This window comes from Scyliorhinus torazame, chromosome 9 (assembly GCF_047496885.1).
Source record: "Scyliorhinus torazame isolate Kashiwa2021f chromosome 9, sScyTor2.1, whole genome shotgun sequence".
In the NCBI taxonomy this organism is placed as follows: Eukaryota; Metazoa; Chordata; class Chondrichthyes; order Carcharhiniformes; family Scyliorhinidae; genus Scyliorhinus; species Scyliorhinus torazame.
Genome location: NC_092715.1, coordinates 174,992,297 through 175,009,995, shown reverse-complemented (window position 1 = coordinate 175,009,995; position 17,699 = coordinate 174,992,297). Strand labels below are relative to the sequence as shown.

Genomic DNA, 17,699 nt, shown 5'->3' with positions numbered 1-17,699 from the left:
TAAACTCTGTTCCTACAAATCTTCAACTGATTGTCCTGTTGCTTGCCCTGTTCACACATGCCCCTGATGCTCTGTAGAACGTGTTATACTTTTTGGATGTTTGGCTGACTGGAAATTCGAGAAGAAAAAGCGCAAGTGCAACTAACGGTACTCTTGACCACAGTCCAGCACGTTACCTTTATCAAACCCTCAAGGTCTGTTTGAGATGGGCAAACCTGATTCATAGAGGAAGGAAGACTCTGCCACAGCAGCATGAGATGTCTTTAAAAAAAAATAATAATAATAATTTTATTCGGGTATTTGCAAGTTTTCATAATAATAACAACAGCGACATAAACATGGTACAATAAACAATTCCACCCCATCGCAATCTTCACACACCCCAACCATAAAACAACAATCCGCCCCCCCCTCCCCCCCTCCCTCCCTCCCTCCCCCACCCTGAATTCTGCTCCTGCTGACATTTTAATTTTCCCCGAGAAAGTCGATGAACGGCTGCCACCTCCGGGTGAACCCAACCATTGACCCCCTCAAGGCAAACTTTATTTTCTCGAGACTGAGAAACCCAGCCACGTCACAAACCCAGGTCTATACACTTGGGGGCTTTGAGTCCCTCCACATCAATAAGATCGGTCTCCTGGCTACCAGGGAGGCAAAGGCCAAGACATCGGCCTCTTTCGCCCCCTGAACTCCCGGCTTTTCCGACACTCCAAAGGTCGCCACCTCCGGACTCGGCACCAGCCATGTTTTGAGTACCGTGGACATTGCGTTAGCGAAACCCTGCCAAACCCCTCTAAGCTTCGGCATGCCCAAAACATGGACACGATTTGCTGAGCTAGCATGAGTTGTCTTTTGTTTCCAATAAACATTTTATTTGGGTATTTTTTGGTATTAACACAACAACACAATATACAAACAATGTCTCTGAAACTATAAACATAGTGCAAAAGCCGTCTCCCTCCCTTAAAGGTCCCACCTTTATTAACCCCCTACCCTTAAGCTAAACTAACCCCCCCCCCCCTTCTGCTAACGATTAATTTTCTGCGAAGAAGTCGATGAACGGTTGCTACCTCCGGGCGAACCCTAACAGTGACTCTCTCAAGGCGAACTTGATTTTCTCCAAACAGAGAAAGCTAGCCATATCCGATAGCCAGGTCTCCGACTTCGGGGGCTTTGAGTTCCTCCAAGCTAATAGTATCCGTCTCCGGCTACCAGGAAAGCAAAGGCCAGAACATCTGCCTCTTTCTCCTCCTGGATTCCCATGTCTTCCGACACCCTGAAAATCACCACGTCTGGACTCAGCACCACCTGCCACCCTTGTTTTTAACACCATGGATATGACATCTGCAAACCCTGCCAAAATCCCCTAAGCTTCGGACATGCCCAGAACATGTGTACATGGTTCGCTGGTCCTCCCACACGTTTTGCACACCTGTCTTCCACCCCAAAGAATCTGCTCATCCGGGCACTGTCATGTGAGCCCGGTGAATGACCTTAAATTGTATCAGGCTGAGCCTGGCATATGTTGCAGACGCGTTGACTCTACTCAACGCGTCTGCCCAGCGACCATCCTCTATCTCTCCTCCCAGCTCCTCATCCCACTTGCGATTCAGCTCCTCTGTCTGCGACTCCTCTGACCCCATAAGTTCCTTGTAAATGTCCGAGATGCTCCCTTCTCCTACCCACCCTCTGGAAACTACCCTGTCCTGAATCCCCCTTTGCGGTTGGAGTGGGAAGGTTGACGCCTGTTTACGTAGGAAGCCCCGCACCTGCAGATACCTGAATCTGTTTCCCTCGCCAACCCAAACTTCTCCAGCGCCCTCCTACTCTGAAATCTCCCCTCTATAAACATATTCCCCCATCCTCTCAATCCCTGCTCTACACCATATCCGGTACCCCCCATCCATATTTCCCGGCGCAAACTGATGATTATTACAGATTGGGGACTAGACCGATGCTCCCCCATGTCTCCTCCATTGCCCCCAGACTCTCAGGGCCACCACCACCACGTGGCTGGTGGAGTACCATGCCGGCGGGAATGGCATGGTTACCAACGCCCCCAAACTGGTGCCCTTGCATGAAGCCACCTCCATACGCTCCCATGCCGACCCCTCCCCACCACCCACTTCCTGATCATGGCTATTTTCGCCGCCCAGTAATAGTTACTAAAATTTGGCAGCGCCAGCCCACCCTCTCCCTGACTCCGCTCAAGCATTACCTTCCTTACCTGCGGGCTCTTGCCCGCCCAAACAAAGCCAGAGATCACTTTGTTGACCCGTTTAAAAAAGGACCACTGAATAAAGATGGGGAGACATTGAAACATGAACAGGAATCTCGGGAGGACCGTCATCTTCACCGTCTGCACCCTCCTAGCTAATGACAGCGGGAGTGTGTCCCATTGACAAAACAAAATTTCTTTACCCATCAGTCTGGCCTCAATAAAAGTCGAGATGGATTTGCAGGTACAGCATTAGTTATTTTATTTGACTTGCAAGCCTGATTCATTTCACAGAGGCATAGGACACATCTTTTCTTCTACACCTCGGAAAAGAGAATGAACAAGGAGACAAAGGGATTTCTGCAAATACATTCAAATGGTATCAAGTTTCACATACACGATTCCCATAGGTCATCCTATACCCCTCCTGACCTGGTCATACATTCTGATTGGCTCACTTCTCATCCCTTCCTCTGGCCCCCTTACTACCCAGCATCCTTTTCTCCTCCTTTGGTGGACACACCTCCTCCTTGCTTTGCCATGCGGTCTGAAATCCTTTGTCTGTGAACTCACCAGAATGAGACTGGCCTATCTCTACATTACAGTAACTGATATCTCGAAAGTAATTATTTTATATCACATTCGTCACCATCTCCGAAAATCATCCTTCATTTGGTCCACTAGCTGGACCAGACTTAATTTACGCAGCCGGTCCCATTCCCGCGCCACTTGAATGCCTAGGTACCTGAAGCTTCCCCCTACTAATCTAAACGGCAGCTCCCCCAATCGCCTCTCCTGACCCCTTGCCTGGACCGCAAACATCTCACTTTTCGCCATATTTAGCTTATACCCCGAAAACGAGCCAAATTCCCCTAGATTCCCCATGATTTCTTCCATTCCACCCCCCCGGGACCAGCCCCTTGAGGCTCTTGGAGCAATTGGCAACGGCTCTATAGCTAGCGCGAACAACAGTGGGGAGAGGGTGCATCCCTGTCTCGTCCCCCGGTGCAGTCTAAAATAGTCCGATGTTGTCCTATTCGACCGTACACTTGACACAGGAGCCTGACCCAGTCAATAAAGCCCCGCCCAAATTAGAACCGTCCCAGTACCTCCCACAGATAATCCCATTCTACCCGATCAAAAGCCTTTTCTACATCCATTGCGATCACTACTTCCACCTCCCTACCTTTCGGGGACATCATGATCACATTTAACAACCTTCTTACATTGGCCACCAACTGCCTACCCTTAACAAACCCCGTCTGGTCCTCCTCTCCAATAACATCCGGAATACAATCCTCCATCCTGAAGGACTAAATTTGGCCAGGCAGTTTGGCGTCCACATTCAACAGGGATATCGGCCTGTAGGACCCACACAGCTCCGGGTTCTTGTCCCGCTTCAGAATCAGTGAAATTGTGGCCTGTGACATCATCGGGGGCCGCACCCCTCTTTCCCTTGCCTCGTTGAACATCCTCATCAACACCGGCCCCAAAATTCCAGAGAACGTTTTATAAAACTCCACTGGGTACCCGTCCGACTCTGGGGCTTTACCCGCCTGCATAGACTTCAGACCTTCCACTATCTCTTCCAACCCGATCGGGGCCCCCAGCTCTTCGACCAGCTCCCCGTCCACCTTTGGGAAATTCAGCCCCCCCCCCCCCCAAGAAGTGCCTCATCCCCTTCAACCCCATAGGGGGTTCCGACCTATACAGCCTACTGTAGAAATCCCTAAACGCCTTATTCACCCCTGTTGAATCTCCAACCAGGTTCCCATCTCCGTCATTTTCTTACACTATCTTCCTGGCTGCCTCCCTCTTTCTAAGCTGCTGTGCAAGCAATCTGCTGGCCTTCTCTCCATACTCCTAGATCACCCCCCTCACCTTTCTCAGCTGCTCCACCGCCCACCCTGTGGTTAACAAGCCGAACTCCGCCTGTAGCCTCTGCCGTTCCCTTAAAAGCCCTGCCTCTGGGGTCTCCGCATACCTCCTATCGATCTGTAGTATCTCCTTTACCAGTCGGTCCTTCTCTGCCCTGTCCACCTTCTCCCTATGGGCCCGTATCGAGATCAGCTCCCCTCTGAGCACCGCCTTCAGTGCTTCCCAGACCATCGCTGCTGAAATTTCCCCTGTGTCGTTTACCTGCAGGTAGTTCTGAATACATTTCCTCAGCCGCTCGCACACCCCTTCGTCAGCCAAAAGTCCCACATCTAACCTCCAATGCGGGCGCTGGTTACTGTCTTTACTAACCTGCAGGTCAACCCAGTGCGGAGCATGGTCTGAGATTGTGATCGCCGAGTACCCCGTGTCCACCACCCCTGCCAGTAAGGCCCTGCTCAAAATGAAGAAATCGATCTGGGAGTACACTTTATGCACGTGTGAGTAGAAGGAGAACTCCTTCACCCTCGGCTGCCCAAATCTCAATGGATCCAACGCCCCATCTGCTCCAAGAACCCTTTTAGTTCCTTTTCCATTGCTGGCACCCTGCCCGTTTTTGAGCTTGACCGGTCCAAGCCAGGGTCCATAACTGTGTTGAAGTCCCCTCCCACGACCAACCTGTGCGAGTCCAGGTCTGGTATCTTCCCCAGCATCCTCTTTATAAACTCCACATCATCCCAATTTGGCGCATACACATTTACTTATACCACCTGCACCCCCTCCAGTTTCCCACTGACCATAATGTACCGACCTCCCACATCTGAAACTATTCTACCCACCTCAAACACCACCCGCTTATTGATCAGGATTGCGACCCCTCTAGTCTTTGAATCCAGCCCCGAGTGAAAGACCTGACTGACCCAGCCTTTCCTCAATCTAATCTGGTCAGTTACTCTAAGGTGCGTCTCCTGCAACATTATCACGTCCGCCTTTAGTCCTCTAAGATGCGTGCACACACGTGCCCTCTTGACCAGCCCATTTAACCCTCGAACATTCCAGGTGATCAGCCTCCCAGTAACAACACACTGTAACCCAGCCCCTTTGATAAACCGAACATATGCACACCCTCCACTGCGGTGAGCTAGTCCGCCCAGCTAGCTTGGTGGCCCCCATCCCTGGCGCCAGATAGTCTCCCACCTAGTGTTGCCCCCCCCCCGCTCACACAAACATACTCATCGAACAATCACCACACAATTGCCCGACAGAAAAACACCAAAATTTAAACAAGCACACCTCCATCCCCCAACAGTGCAAATGAAAACCTTAACTCACTCAGCTCTGTCACTGGTCCCAAATCAATGCAGAAGGCATTACAAACAGCTTCCACAAAACGAAATACGAGAAACTTTTTTTTAAAGGACAGAGAAACAAAGAAAAAGAAAACATGAACGTTGCAGCAAAGTTCAAAAGTTCTCAGTCCACCACCAGTCCTTTCCTTTTCACGAAGTTCAGCACATCTTCAGGCGACTCAAAATAAAAGTGCTGTTCCTTGTATGTGACCCAGAGACGGGCTGGATACAACAATCCGAACTTCACCTTTTTCTTAAAAGGATCGACCTAATCTGATTGAAGCCTGCTCTTCTGGCCACCCCCACACTCTGGTCTTGGTAGACCCGCAGGATACTATTGTCTCACTTATAGCTCTGCGTCTGCTTGGCCAACTGTAAAATGCGCTCCTTATCCAAGTACCTGTGGAATCTCACCATCATTGCCCTCGGGGTGGGGGGGGGGGGGTCTCCCGTTCGCGACTTCCTCGCGAGTGCTCTGTGAGCCCTGTCCACCTCCAAGGGTCGGGAGAATGCCCCATCCCCCCAGCAGCTTCTCAAACATATCTGCGATGTATGCCCCAGCGTCCGCTCCTTCGGACCCCTCCGGGAGCCCAACGATTCTCAAGTTCTGCCGGCGGGACCCTTCTCTAGGTCCTCCACCTGCTCCAGGAGCTTCTTCTGCTGGTCTCTCAGCATCCCCACCTCCATCTCCACCGCAGTTTGATGTTCCTCCTGCTCAGCCAGCGCCTTCTCCAAATTCTGGATCGCCCGATCTTGGCCGTCCAATCTAACAAACCAGAGGTCCGGTCCTCCGCCATGCTATCTCCTGCTGCAACTTCAGCTCAAGCCTTCTCTGTCTTTCTGTTTCTGCCTTTACGAGCACTTCCTAGTCCTTCTCTCCATGCACCAATGTGGGAATTCAATACACACTTGCCTCTGTCTACAGTTCAAGTCCGGTAGAAAATCTGGGGAACAGGTCCAAATGTCCGACCCGAGTGGGAGCCACCAAATGTGCGACTTACTCCTTCATAGCCGCCACTAGAAGTCTCGGCATGAGCTGTCTTTATATAACATAAGTTGGAACTAAACTAGTTGATATCTCCACTGAGTTAACACCAGAATTTACCTGATGTTCATGATGTGCAGTTCCCACAGAGGTTTGTGGAGGGCAATTAGCCCTTAATTTCTCTCTCTAAACTTAAACCAAGGGCAGTGAAAAATGGGCAGTCCATTGTCATCACCTGGCCAAGATCAGTTACTTGTGTACAATTTGAGAATTTAATCTGACATCTTCTTGGTCCACACTGCTGAATGTCTCGCCACAATAACCATTTGAGCTAATCTGTCTTTGAGTCTCAATGTTATGAGCAGCCAGAATCAACGTGACAAAGCAAACCATTAATCCAGAACACTTCAGTGGCCTCAAACTTGCTTCCTTATGGTGAAAATCTATCCAAATCAATTCTGTCTGACGTCATTGGTCATCTTATTTGAATAAACCAATAAAAACTCAACATAATTAACTCCAATAGTTATTGCGGACTTGTTCAACAACGTGGACCAAGAAGATGTCAGATTAAATCCTCTAATTGTACACAATTAACTGATTTCAGCAAAGATGACCATAAACTACAGATTGTTTCGTGCCCTTGATTAAGAGAGTGGGAAATCCTGCTACTAATCAACCTCCTTTGGGAACTGCACTTGGGTGAATATCTAGTAAGGACAAGGATCAGACTCCGTTGTCATGTCCTCACAGACATATGACTACCAGACCTTACTGTCACAGGTTATCTTTTCTTTGAAGATCTTACCAGACTGATGGAAAAATAAAGTTGACAGAAAAAGATTGTGCCTGATTTTGTTACCTTTGTGAGGAATGTTTGTGGTGAAACCTGTTGCATCATAAGATGACTGTGTTTGGTGGTTTACATTATTTTACAGGGATGAAGCTGCATGCTTTGCCATTCAAAAGGGTCTGCAAGCTTCACGTAGCAGCATAAAATATTTTAAACATAATGATATGGATGACCTGGAACGGCTACTGAAAGAACAGGAACTTGAGGACCAGAAAGTAAGATGCAGTTAATCTTGTTGGGATCAAATAGAGCAACAAACGTACTTTGTTTGAAATGGTTTCCATCTTTTTGCTGTGTTATTTTAAAAATCCACTACAAATTGTTTTTCAAGAATCCTCGCAAAGCACGTGTAACCCGACGATTCCTTTTAGTGGAAGGATTGTACATGAATTCTGGATGCATATGTCCACTCCCAGAACTGGTAAGAGAAAAGGGCGGAGAAAAATAAATTACCTGTATTTCCTTAATTTGAAAGAAAATATGGCTTTTATGTGAGTGAGGAAATATAGTCACTGACAGAAACTGAAAATATTAGTATATTCTGCTAAGTTTTCAATGTTCTAAAATGATTCTTTTATGCCTCTTAATATGCATACCTTTTTCTTTGCAGGTAAAACTAAAATATAAATACAAGGTGCGGATATTCTTGGAAGAAAGCTTATCCTTTGGAGTTCTAGGTGCGCATGGACGAGGTGTAACTGAGCATTTTGGCGTGAATGTAAGCTTTTCTTTCTTGCATATTTTATTCTGCAAATCTTATTTGTCTACAAAACAACACTCACTGAATCAGTACAATAACACTGACTATGTTACTCGATTGCTACTATGACCATTTGAGAATTTGAATTCCGTTTTTAAAGAACAAAATCTGGAAATAAAGATCAGGGGCAAAATTCTCCCCCAACGGCGCGATGTCCGCTGACTGGCGCCAAACGCGGCGCCAATCAGATGGGCATCGCGCCGGCCCAAAGGTGCGGAATGCTCTGCATCTTTGGGGGCCGAGCCCCAACATTGAGGGGCTAGGCCGGCACCGGAGGGATTTCCGCCCCGCCAGCTGGCGGAAATGGCGTTTGTTGCCCCGCCAGCTGGCGGAAATGGCGTTTGTTGCCCCGCCAGCTGGCGCGGAAATGCGGCGCGGGAGCGTCAGCGGCCGCCGACAGTTTCCCGCGCATGCGCAGTGGGGAGAGTCTCTTCCGCCTCCGCCATGGTGGAGGCCGTGGCGGAGGCTGAAGGGAAAGAGTGCTCCCACGGCACAGGCCCGCCCGCGGATCGGTGGGCCCCGATCGCGGGCCAGGCCACCGTGGGGGCACCACCCGGCGTCAGATCGCCCCGCGGCCCCCACCCCCCAGGATCCCGGAGCCCGCCCACGCCGCCTGGTCCTGCCGGTAAATACCAGCTTTGATTTACGCCGGCGGGACAGGCAATTTCTGGGCGGGACTTCGGGCCGGAGAATTGAGCGGGGGGGTCCCGCCAACCGGCGCGGCCCGATTCCCGCCCAATCTCCGGTACCGGAGACTTCGGCGGGGGCGGGATTCACGGCGGCCAACGGCCATTCTCCGACCCGGCGGGGGTCGGAGAATGACGCCCCAGGGGTGGGATTCTCCGTTTTGCCAGCGCCTGGGGGTTTCCCAACAGCGTGGGGTTGCCCCACAATGGGAAACCCCATTGACCGGCCGGCGTAATGGAGAATCCCGCCGGAGGGTCGAGGCGGAAATGTGGGGCGGCGGGGTGGAGAATTCAGCCCCAGGCGTTGGCTAAAATTACTGTGAAGCAGTACGGTTGTCCTAAGAAACTAATTGGTTTGCTAAAAAAACCTACCTTCTCTGTCCTATATATTAGAAATCTTCCAGCAAAGAAGGGTGCCATTTGGACCAATGTCTGTTTGTGGTAACTCTTTGAAAGAGCTATCCAATCAGTCCCACTCCCCAACTCTACCCACATATCCCTGAATATCTGTGTAGGCCTGTGTCTCTGCTGCCTATTCTTCCATTCAATTAGATCTTGGATTTGTAACCAATGAAATACAACCCTAGCTTATGTAATTTGTTCTCGTAGCTTAACCTTTGGAGTGCCATTACAGTAAATCGATACAACATTCTCTCCAGGGCCAAATATATCCTTCCTGAGGTGCAGCGCCCAGAATTGCTCAAAGCACTCCAGGTGTGGTTGAACCTGGGCTTTGTATAATTGTATTCGTGTTCACTAGAAATAAAGATCAACCTTTTCTGACTATTTTCTGCACCTGTTCATGACATTTTAATGATTTAAAAAAATATATATATATTTTATTCAAGATTTTTGGCCAAACATAACAGTACGGAGTGTTTCTTTTACACAACAATAAAGCAATATAAATAACAGTGGCCAGTTTTAAACAAATAAATAAATAATATATAAACAAAAACAAAACTGAATGGCAACTGCCTTGTCCAAAATAAATACTCTCCAAAAATACAATCCAACAATCCAATATACAATTACCTATAACAACTACCAATACATATTATACATATACAATAACATCTCTGAGAGTCCGTTCAATTCCTCCCCCCCCCCCCCCCCCCCCTCGGTTGCTGCTGTTGTTTTCTTCTTTTCCATTCCCTCTATCTTTCTGTGAGGTAGTCGACGAACGGTTGCCACCGTGAACCCTTGAGCCGAACCCCTTAATACGAACTTGATCCGTTCTAACTTTATAAACCCTGCCATGTCGTTTATCCAGGTCTCCACACCCGGGGGTTTGGCTTCCTTCCACATTAACAATATCCTGCGCCGGGCTACTAGGGACGCAAAGGCCAACACGTCAGCCTCTCTCGCCTCCTGCACTCCCGGCTCTTCTGCAACCCTGAATATAGCCAACCCCCAGCTTGGTTCGACCCGGAGCCCCACCACCTACGAAAGCACCTTTGCCACCCCCACCCAGAACCCCTGTAGTGCCGGGCATGACCAGAACATGTGGGTGTGATTCGCAGGGCCTCTCGAGCATCTCGCACACCTATCCTCTACCCCCAAAAATTTACTGAGCCGTGCTCCAGTCATATGCGCCCTATGTAACACCTTAAATTGTATCAGGCTTAGCCTGGCACACGAGGACGATGAGTTTACCCTACATAGGGCATCAGCCCACAGCCCCTCCTCCCCCAGCTCCCCTTCCCACTTCCCTTTCAGCTCATCCACCATGATCTCCCCCTCGTCCCTCATTTCCCTGTATATGTCCGTCACCTTACCATCCCCCACCCATGTCTCTGAGATCACTCTATCCTGCACCTCCTGCGTCGGGAGCTGCGGGAATTCCCTCACCTGTTGCCTCGCGAAAGCCCTCAATTGCATGTACCGAAATGCATTCCCTTGGGGCAACCCATATTTTTCCGTCAGCGCTCCCAGACTCGCAAACGTCCCATCTACAAACTGATCTCTCAGTTGTACTACCCCAGCTCTTTGCCATGCTCCAAATCCCCCATCCATTCTCCCCGGAACGAACCTATGATTGTTGCTTATCGGGGACCGCACCGAAGCTCCCGTCCCTCCCCTATGCCGTCTCCACTGCCCCCAAATTTTCAATGTAGCAACCACCACCGGGCTTGTGGTGTATTTCTTTGGTGAGAACGGCAACGGCGCCGTCACCATTGCTTGTAGGCTAGTCCCCCTACAGGACGCCCTCTCGAATCTCTTCCACGCCGCTCCCTCCCCTTCTCCCATTCACTTACACACCATTGAAACATTGGCGGCCCAGTAGTACTCACTTAGGCTCGGTAGTGCCAGCCCCCCCCTGTCCCTACTACGCTGCAAGAATCCCCTCCTCACTCTCGGGGTCTTCCCAGCCCACACAAAACTCATAATACTCTTCTCGATTCTTTTGAACAAAGCCTTCGTGATCACCACCGGGAGGCACTGAAACACAAAAAGGAATCTCGGGAGGGCCACCATTTCAACCGCCTGCACCCTACCTGCCAATGGCAGGGACACCGTGTCCCATCTCTTAAAGTCCTCCTCCATCTGTTCCACCAACCGCGTTAAGTTAAGCCTGTGTAATGTACCCCAATTCTTGGCTATCTGGATCCCCAAGTACTGGAAGTCCCTTGTTACCTTCCTCAACGGTAAATCCTCTATCTCCCTGCTCTGCTCCCCTGGATGCACCACAAACAACTCACTTTTCCCCATGTTCAATTTATACCCTGAAAAATCCCCAAACTCCCCAAGTATCCGCATTATTTCTGGCATCCCCTCCGCCGGGTCTGCCACGTATAGTAGCAAATCGTCCGCATACAGAGATACCCGGTGTTCTTCTCCTCCTCTAAGTACTCCCCTCCACTTCTTGGAACCCCTCAACGCTATCGTCAGGGGCTCAATCGCCAGTGCAAACAATAACGGGGACAGAGGACATCCCTGCCTCGTCCCTGTATGGAGCCGAAAATAGTCAGACCCCCGTCCATTCGTGACCACGCTCGCCATCGGGGCACTATACAGCAACTTTACCCACCTGATATACCCATCCCCAAAACCATATCTCCTCAGCACCTCCCACAAATAATCCCACTCCACTCTATCAAATGCTTTCTCGGCATCCATCGCCACCACTATCTCCGCTTCCCCCTCTGGTGGGGGCATCATCATTACCCCTAGCAGCCTCCGTATATTCGTATTCCGCTGTCTCCCCTTCACAAACCCAGTTTGGTCCTCATGAACCACCCCCGGGACACAATCCTCTATCCTCATTGCCATTACCTTGGCCAGAATCTTAGCGTCCACATTCAGGAGGGAAATGGGCCTGTAGGACCCGCATTGCAGCGGGTCTTTTTCCTTCTTTAGGAGGAGCGATATCATTGCCTCTGACATAGTCGGGGGCAACTGCCCCCTTTCCCTCACCTCATTAAAGGTTCTCATCAGTAGCGGGGCCAGCAAGTCCATATATTTACTATAGAATTCAACTGGGAATCCGTCTGGTCCCGGGGCCTTCCCCGCCTGCATACTCCCAATCCCTTTCACCACTTCCTCCGTCTCAATCTGTGCTCCCAGTCCCACCCTCTCCTGCTCCTCCACCTTGGGAAATTCCAGCTGATCCAGAAAGCACATCATTCTCTCCTTCCCATCCGGGGGCTGAGCTTCATATAATCTTTCGTAAAATGCCTTGAACACTCCATTCACTCGCTCCGCTCCATCTCTCCCTCTTCATCTCTCACCCCCCCTATCTCCCTCGCTGCTCCCCTTTTCCTCAGTTGGTGGGCCAGCAACCTGCTCGCCTTCTCCCCGTATTCGTACTGTACACTCTGTGCCTTCCTCCATTGTGCCTCTGCCTTACCCTTAGTCAACAAGTCAAATTCTACATGTAGCCTTTGCCTTTCCCTGTACAGTCCCTCCTCCGGTGCCTCCGCATATTGTCTGTCCACCCTCAGGAGTTCTTTCAACAACCGCTCCCTTTCCCTACCCTCCTGCTTTCCTTTATGTGCCCTAATAGATATCAGCTCCCCTCTAACCACTGCCTTCAGCGCCTCCCAGACCACTCCCACCTGTACCTCCCCATTATCATTGAGTTCCAAGTACCTTTCAATACACCCCCTCACCCTTAAGCACACCCCCTCATCTGCCAATATTCCTATGTCCATTCTCCAGGGTGGACGCTGTTGTTTTTCTTCCCCTATCTCCAGGTCCACCCAATGTGGAGCATGAACCGAAATGGCTATAGCCGTGTACTCCGTCCCCGTCACCTTTGGGATCAGTGCCCTTCCCAAAACAAAAAAGTCTATCCGTGAATAAACTTTGTGGACATAGGAGAAAAACGAAAACTCCTTACTCCTAGGTCTACTAAATCTCCAGGGGTCTACTCCTCCCATCTGCTCCATAAAGTCCTTAAGCACCCTAGCTGCAGCCGGCCTCCTTCTGGTCCTGGACCTCGATCTGTCCAGCCCTGGGTCCAGCACCGTATTAAAATCTCCACCCATTATCAACCTCCCCACTTCTAGGTCCGGGATTCGTCCTAACATATGCCTCATAAAGTTGGCATCATCCCAGTTCGGGGCATACACGTTCACTAATACCACCGCCTCCCCTTGCAATTTACCACTCACCATCACGTATCTGCCCCCACTATCCGCCACTATAGTCTTTGCCTCAAACATTACCCGCTTCCCCACTAGTATGGCCACCCCCCTGTTTTTTGCGTCTAGCCCCGAATGAAACACCTGCCCCACCCATCCTTCGCGTAGTCTGGCCTGGTCTATCAGCTTCAGATGCGTCTCCTGAAGCATAACCACATCTGCCTTAAGTTTCTTTAGGTGTGCGAGTACCCGTGCCCTCTTAATCGGCCCATTCAGCCCTCTCACATTCCACGTGATCAACCGGGTTGGGGGGCTCTTTACCCCCCCCACCCCTTGACGACTAGCCATCTCCTTTTCCAATCCAGCTCCTCACCCGGTTCCCACGTAGCCGTATCTCCCCCAAGCGGCGCCCCCCCCGCCCCGACCAACCCCCCCCCCCCCCCATACCAGCTCCCCCTTCTCCCCAGCAGCAGTAACCCAGTTAACCCCCCCCCCCCCCCGCTAGATCCCAAGCTAGCATAATTGCACCCCCCATGTTGCTCCCAGACGTCAGTAAACTCTGGCCGACCTCGGCTTCCCCCCGTGACCTCGGCTCACACTGTGCAGGGCCCCCTCCTTCCTGCTTCTCTGTTCCCGCCGTGATTACCATAGCGCGGGAACAAAGCCCGCACTTCCCTTTTGGCCCCGCCCCCAATGGCCGGCCCCCTCAGCTCCTCATCCTCCCTCCCCCACGACCTGGGGAAGAGAGAAAAGTTACAGGGTCGCAGGATTAACAACTTGGGAAGTCATCTCTTCCCTCTTTTCCCCCCCCCCTTCATCCCACATATTCACCCCCCCCCCCCCACTTTGTCCCAAACGTTCTTTTTATGGCCCGCTCACTCCAGTTTCTCCTCGACAATAAATGTCCACGCCTCATCTGCCGTTTCGAAGTAGTGGTGTTTCCCTTGATGTGTGACCCACAGTCTTGCCGGTTGCAGCATTCCAAATGTAATCTTCCGTTTGTGCAGCACCGCCTTGGCCCGATTAAAGCTTGCCCTCCTTCTCGCCACCTCCGCACTCCAATCTTGATATACGCGGATCACCGCGTTCTCCCACCTACTGCTCCGAGTTTTCTTTGCCCATCTGAGGACCATCTCTCTGTCCTTATATCGGAGAAATCTCACCACTATGGCTCGAGGAATTTCTCCAGCCCTCTGTCTTCGCGCCATAACTCGATAGGCTCCCTCCACCTCCAGCGGACCCGTCGGGGCCTCCGATCCCATTAACGAGTGCAGCATCGTGCTCACATATGCCCCGACGTCCGCCCCTTCTACACCTTCGGGAAGACCAAGAATCCTTAAATTCTTCCTCCTCGCATTATTCTCCAGCACCTCCAGCCTTTCCACACACCTTTTGTGTTGTGCCTCGTGCATCTCCGTTTTCACCACCAGGCCCTGTATGTCGTCCTCATTCTCGGCAGCCTTTGCCTTCACGACCCGAAGCTCCTGTTCCTGGGTCTTTTGCTCCTCCTTTAGCCCCTCAATCGCTTGTAATATCGGGGTGAACAGGTCCTTCTTCATCTCCTTTTTGAGTTCTTCCACGCAACGCCGCAGGAACTCTTGTTGGTCAGGGCCCCATATTAAACTGCCTCCTTCCGACGCCATCTTGCTTTGTGCCTGCCTTCCTGGCCGCTGCTCTAGAGGATCCACTGCAATCCGGCCACCTTCCACTCTTTTTTTCCATCCGTGTCCAGGGGGGATTCCCTTCTGGATTACCGCACAGTGTTTTTTGCCGTTAAAATTGCCGTTGGGGCTCCTATCAAGAGCCCAAAAGTCCGTTCCACCGGGAGCTGCCGAAACGTGCGACTTAGCTGGTCATCGCCGCACCCGGAAGTCACATTTTAATGATTTATGTACCAACGTCCCCAAGTCTCTTTGGACCTCTACTGTTTCAGATTTTTTACCATTTAGAAAATACACTATTATTTTGAGTTCCAACCGCACATTTTCTTACATTAAAGTCCATTCTCCACAGCTCTGCCTATTCACTTAATATCAGTCTCTCTTTGTAATTTTCTGCTTCGATCCAGGACTAGAAAACCGAAATCATGAGCCATGGTTTTTCTCCTGTTTCCATCCCCTTTTCTCTTTCTCCACAAGGTCAGATGCTGTTCTGGCTGGAAATCTCAGCTCTTGAGGTACAGGTCACCAAGGCCCAATTCCAAGAGTTGCGGGGTGTTCGTATGGAGGCAAATGAGGAAGCTCTTGCAATAGAGAGAACACTGTCCCTGGTGGGAGCCCGCCTCGGCACAGTTCCTGCTGCATGGCCTGTCTTCCATCCTGAAGGAGTCGGGGAGAGAGGGGCGAACAGGAGAGAAGTGCTACTGAGACCAGTCTGAAGCGAGGTGGCGGAGAGGTTCCCAGTTCAAGAATTGGGCGCCATGGTTCGGGAATCCCGATATGGAGGCTAGGCAAATTAAATGGGCAAATTAAATTTGATGGAGCTATCTGATCTTGTCTTCAAGGCTGGGGTGCTGCTCCATGCACTGGTCCTGTATTGTCCTGTTCCAGATGCCAGTCATATGGGGTTATAGGTGGCTGAATCGGTCGAGTCATACCCCTAACCGGAGCCTCGGTTGTTGATCGCCTGGGGTCTGGTGAGACGGCATAGTGGAAGTAATGGTGTCTTGTTCTTCGATCGTTGGAATCCTTGAGAGATCCTGAAGAGTGTTCATTGATCTTGATTTTGGCTTTCTTCGTGCCTTTATCCTGAGGACTATCTTGCATTTCTACATCTCTGTTATTATCCTGGACTTTGCTCCCTGTTGATTATGTTCATGTTGTCTGCTCGATGTTGTAAATTTTTTCCGTTTGCAGGGAAGGGAATAATGTGGGTGTGATGGCCTGTACCATTGATTATCCTGATTTAACAAGTTCATATGTTAAGCCGGATTTTGAATATGGGATTTGTGCACAGTCTTTATTCTTTACCCCAAATGTATTTGGGCCATATGTTGTCTTGAGAATCATTGTGGTGGAGGGAGGGGCATGCATTTTGCTGTCTTTTCTTTCTCTCTTCCCCCCTCGGCTCTTAGAAGGAAGATGAGCGGAGTGGAAGGTTGTGGGGGGAGGGAGGGGGGGGGGGGGGGTGGATTTCTACTTTTTTCTTTCATTTGGATTCCGAGCACCTAAGTGGGTAGCACTGCTGCCTCACAGCACTGGGAAGCCGGGTTCAATTCTGGCCTTGAGTGACTGTCTGTGTGACTCCCCGTGTCTGCGTGGGTTTCCTCCGGGTCCTCCCACAGTGCAAAGATGTGCAGGTTAGGTGGATTGGCCATGATAAATTGCCCTGAGTGTCCAAAAGGTTAGGTGGGGTCACAGGCATAGGTAGGCTACTCTTTCCAAGGGTCGGTGCAGACTTTGGGCCGATTGACCTCTTTCTGCACTGTAGAGATTCTATCATCCTTTTCGAGCCTACATGTTATCCTGACGAGGACTGGGTTATATTTGACTCTTCCCTTGGGTTGAATCAGTCTTTTCTCCTGATACGTCTCTCTCTCTCTCTCTCGCTCTCTCTCGCTATTTTTGTTGCTGTTGGAGCTTCATTGAGGACAAGGGTGACCTTGAGTATCATTTTATATGATGGTATTTTCCATGATCTTGCTGGATGTCCCTCCCTGCAGCATCTCCTCTTCTCCCATCTGGGTGGGTGTTCTGTTGGTTCTGGTGCTGACTTGGCATGGTTGGTGGCCTCTGGGTTTTGAGGGTAGTGGTGGGGGGAGGATCAGCTTTCCCTCCCAGGGTGCCCATGATGTTGATTTCTTGACAGTTCCTCCTTGGTGCTGTGTTCCCCATTGGCTAGGGCCAATTTGTATGTCCTTTTTTGGTGGGCAGGGTGTGGAGAGGAGTGCTTTGTCCTGATTAAGACTGGGTTAGTGCAACCTTCGTGGGCTGTAAGGGTCGGGACTGCATGGAGGTTCTTGGGGTTATGTTCTCCTGAGTTTCTTTTTGTGACAGTGGTGGGCTAGGCCATAACTGGCACCGTGGTCAGTATCCTGGTGTGCCCATGGAATGGGGATGCTCTCTCTCAGGGTGTGCATAGGGAGAACCCGGTGTGGCTAGAGCTGACACCCAGGTGAGCAATGACCTTTGGGGCGAACTGAGCATTGTACCTAACAACTATCCTTTTTTCCCCCCCAGGGTAGGAGTGAGATCCCATGTGGTTCCCATGTTGGCAGATTTACGTCCATTTTGGAATGTCTTGGGCGGTAGCTCAGATAGTTCTAGTGTCCGAGTGATTAGTTCTAATAGTCCTTGCTCTTTTTATCCTTTTTCTTCCTCTGAGACACCCCAGAGGTGTCCCTCACTTTGTACTTAGTTTACTCCCAAGCTACTTTTGCGGTGATGCT

At 50.6% G+C, this 17,699-nt stretch overlaps 1 protein-coding gene across 1 annotated transcript in view; it reads left to right on the top strand.

The window, feature by feature from the left end:
* Positions 1-17,699, top strand: part of sptlc1 (serine palmitoyltransferase, long chain base subunit 1) — a 71,184-nt gene that overhangs the window by 23,585 nt on the left and 29,900 nt on the right. Inside the window, exons 7-9 of the mRNA XM_072516838.1 lie at positions 7,366-7,495; positions 7,612-7,701; positions 7,891-7,998. Coding sequence (XP_072372939.1) covers positions 7,366-7,495; positions 7,612-7,701; positions 7,891-7,998 — 328 coding nt within the window. The remainder of the gene's footprint in view (positions 1-7,365; positions 7,496-7,611; positions 7,702-7,890; positions 7,999-17,699) is intronic.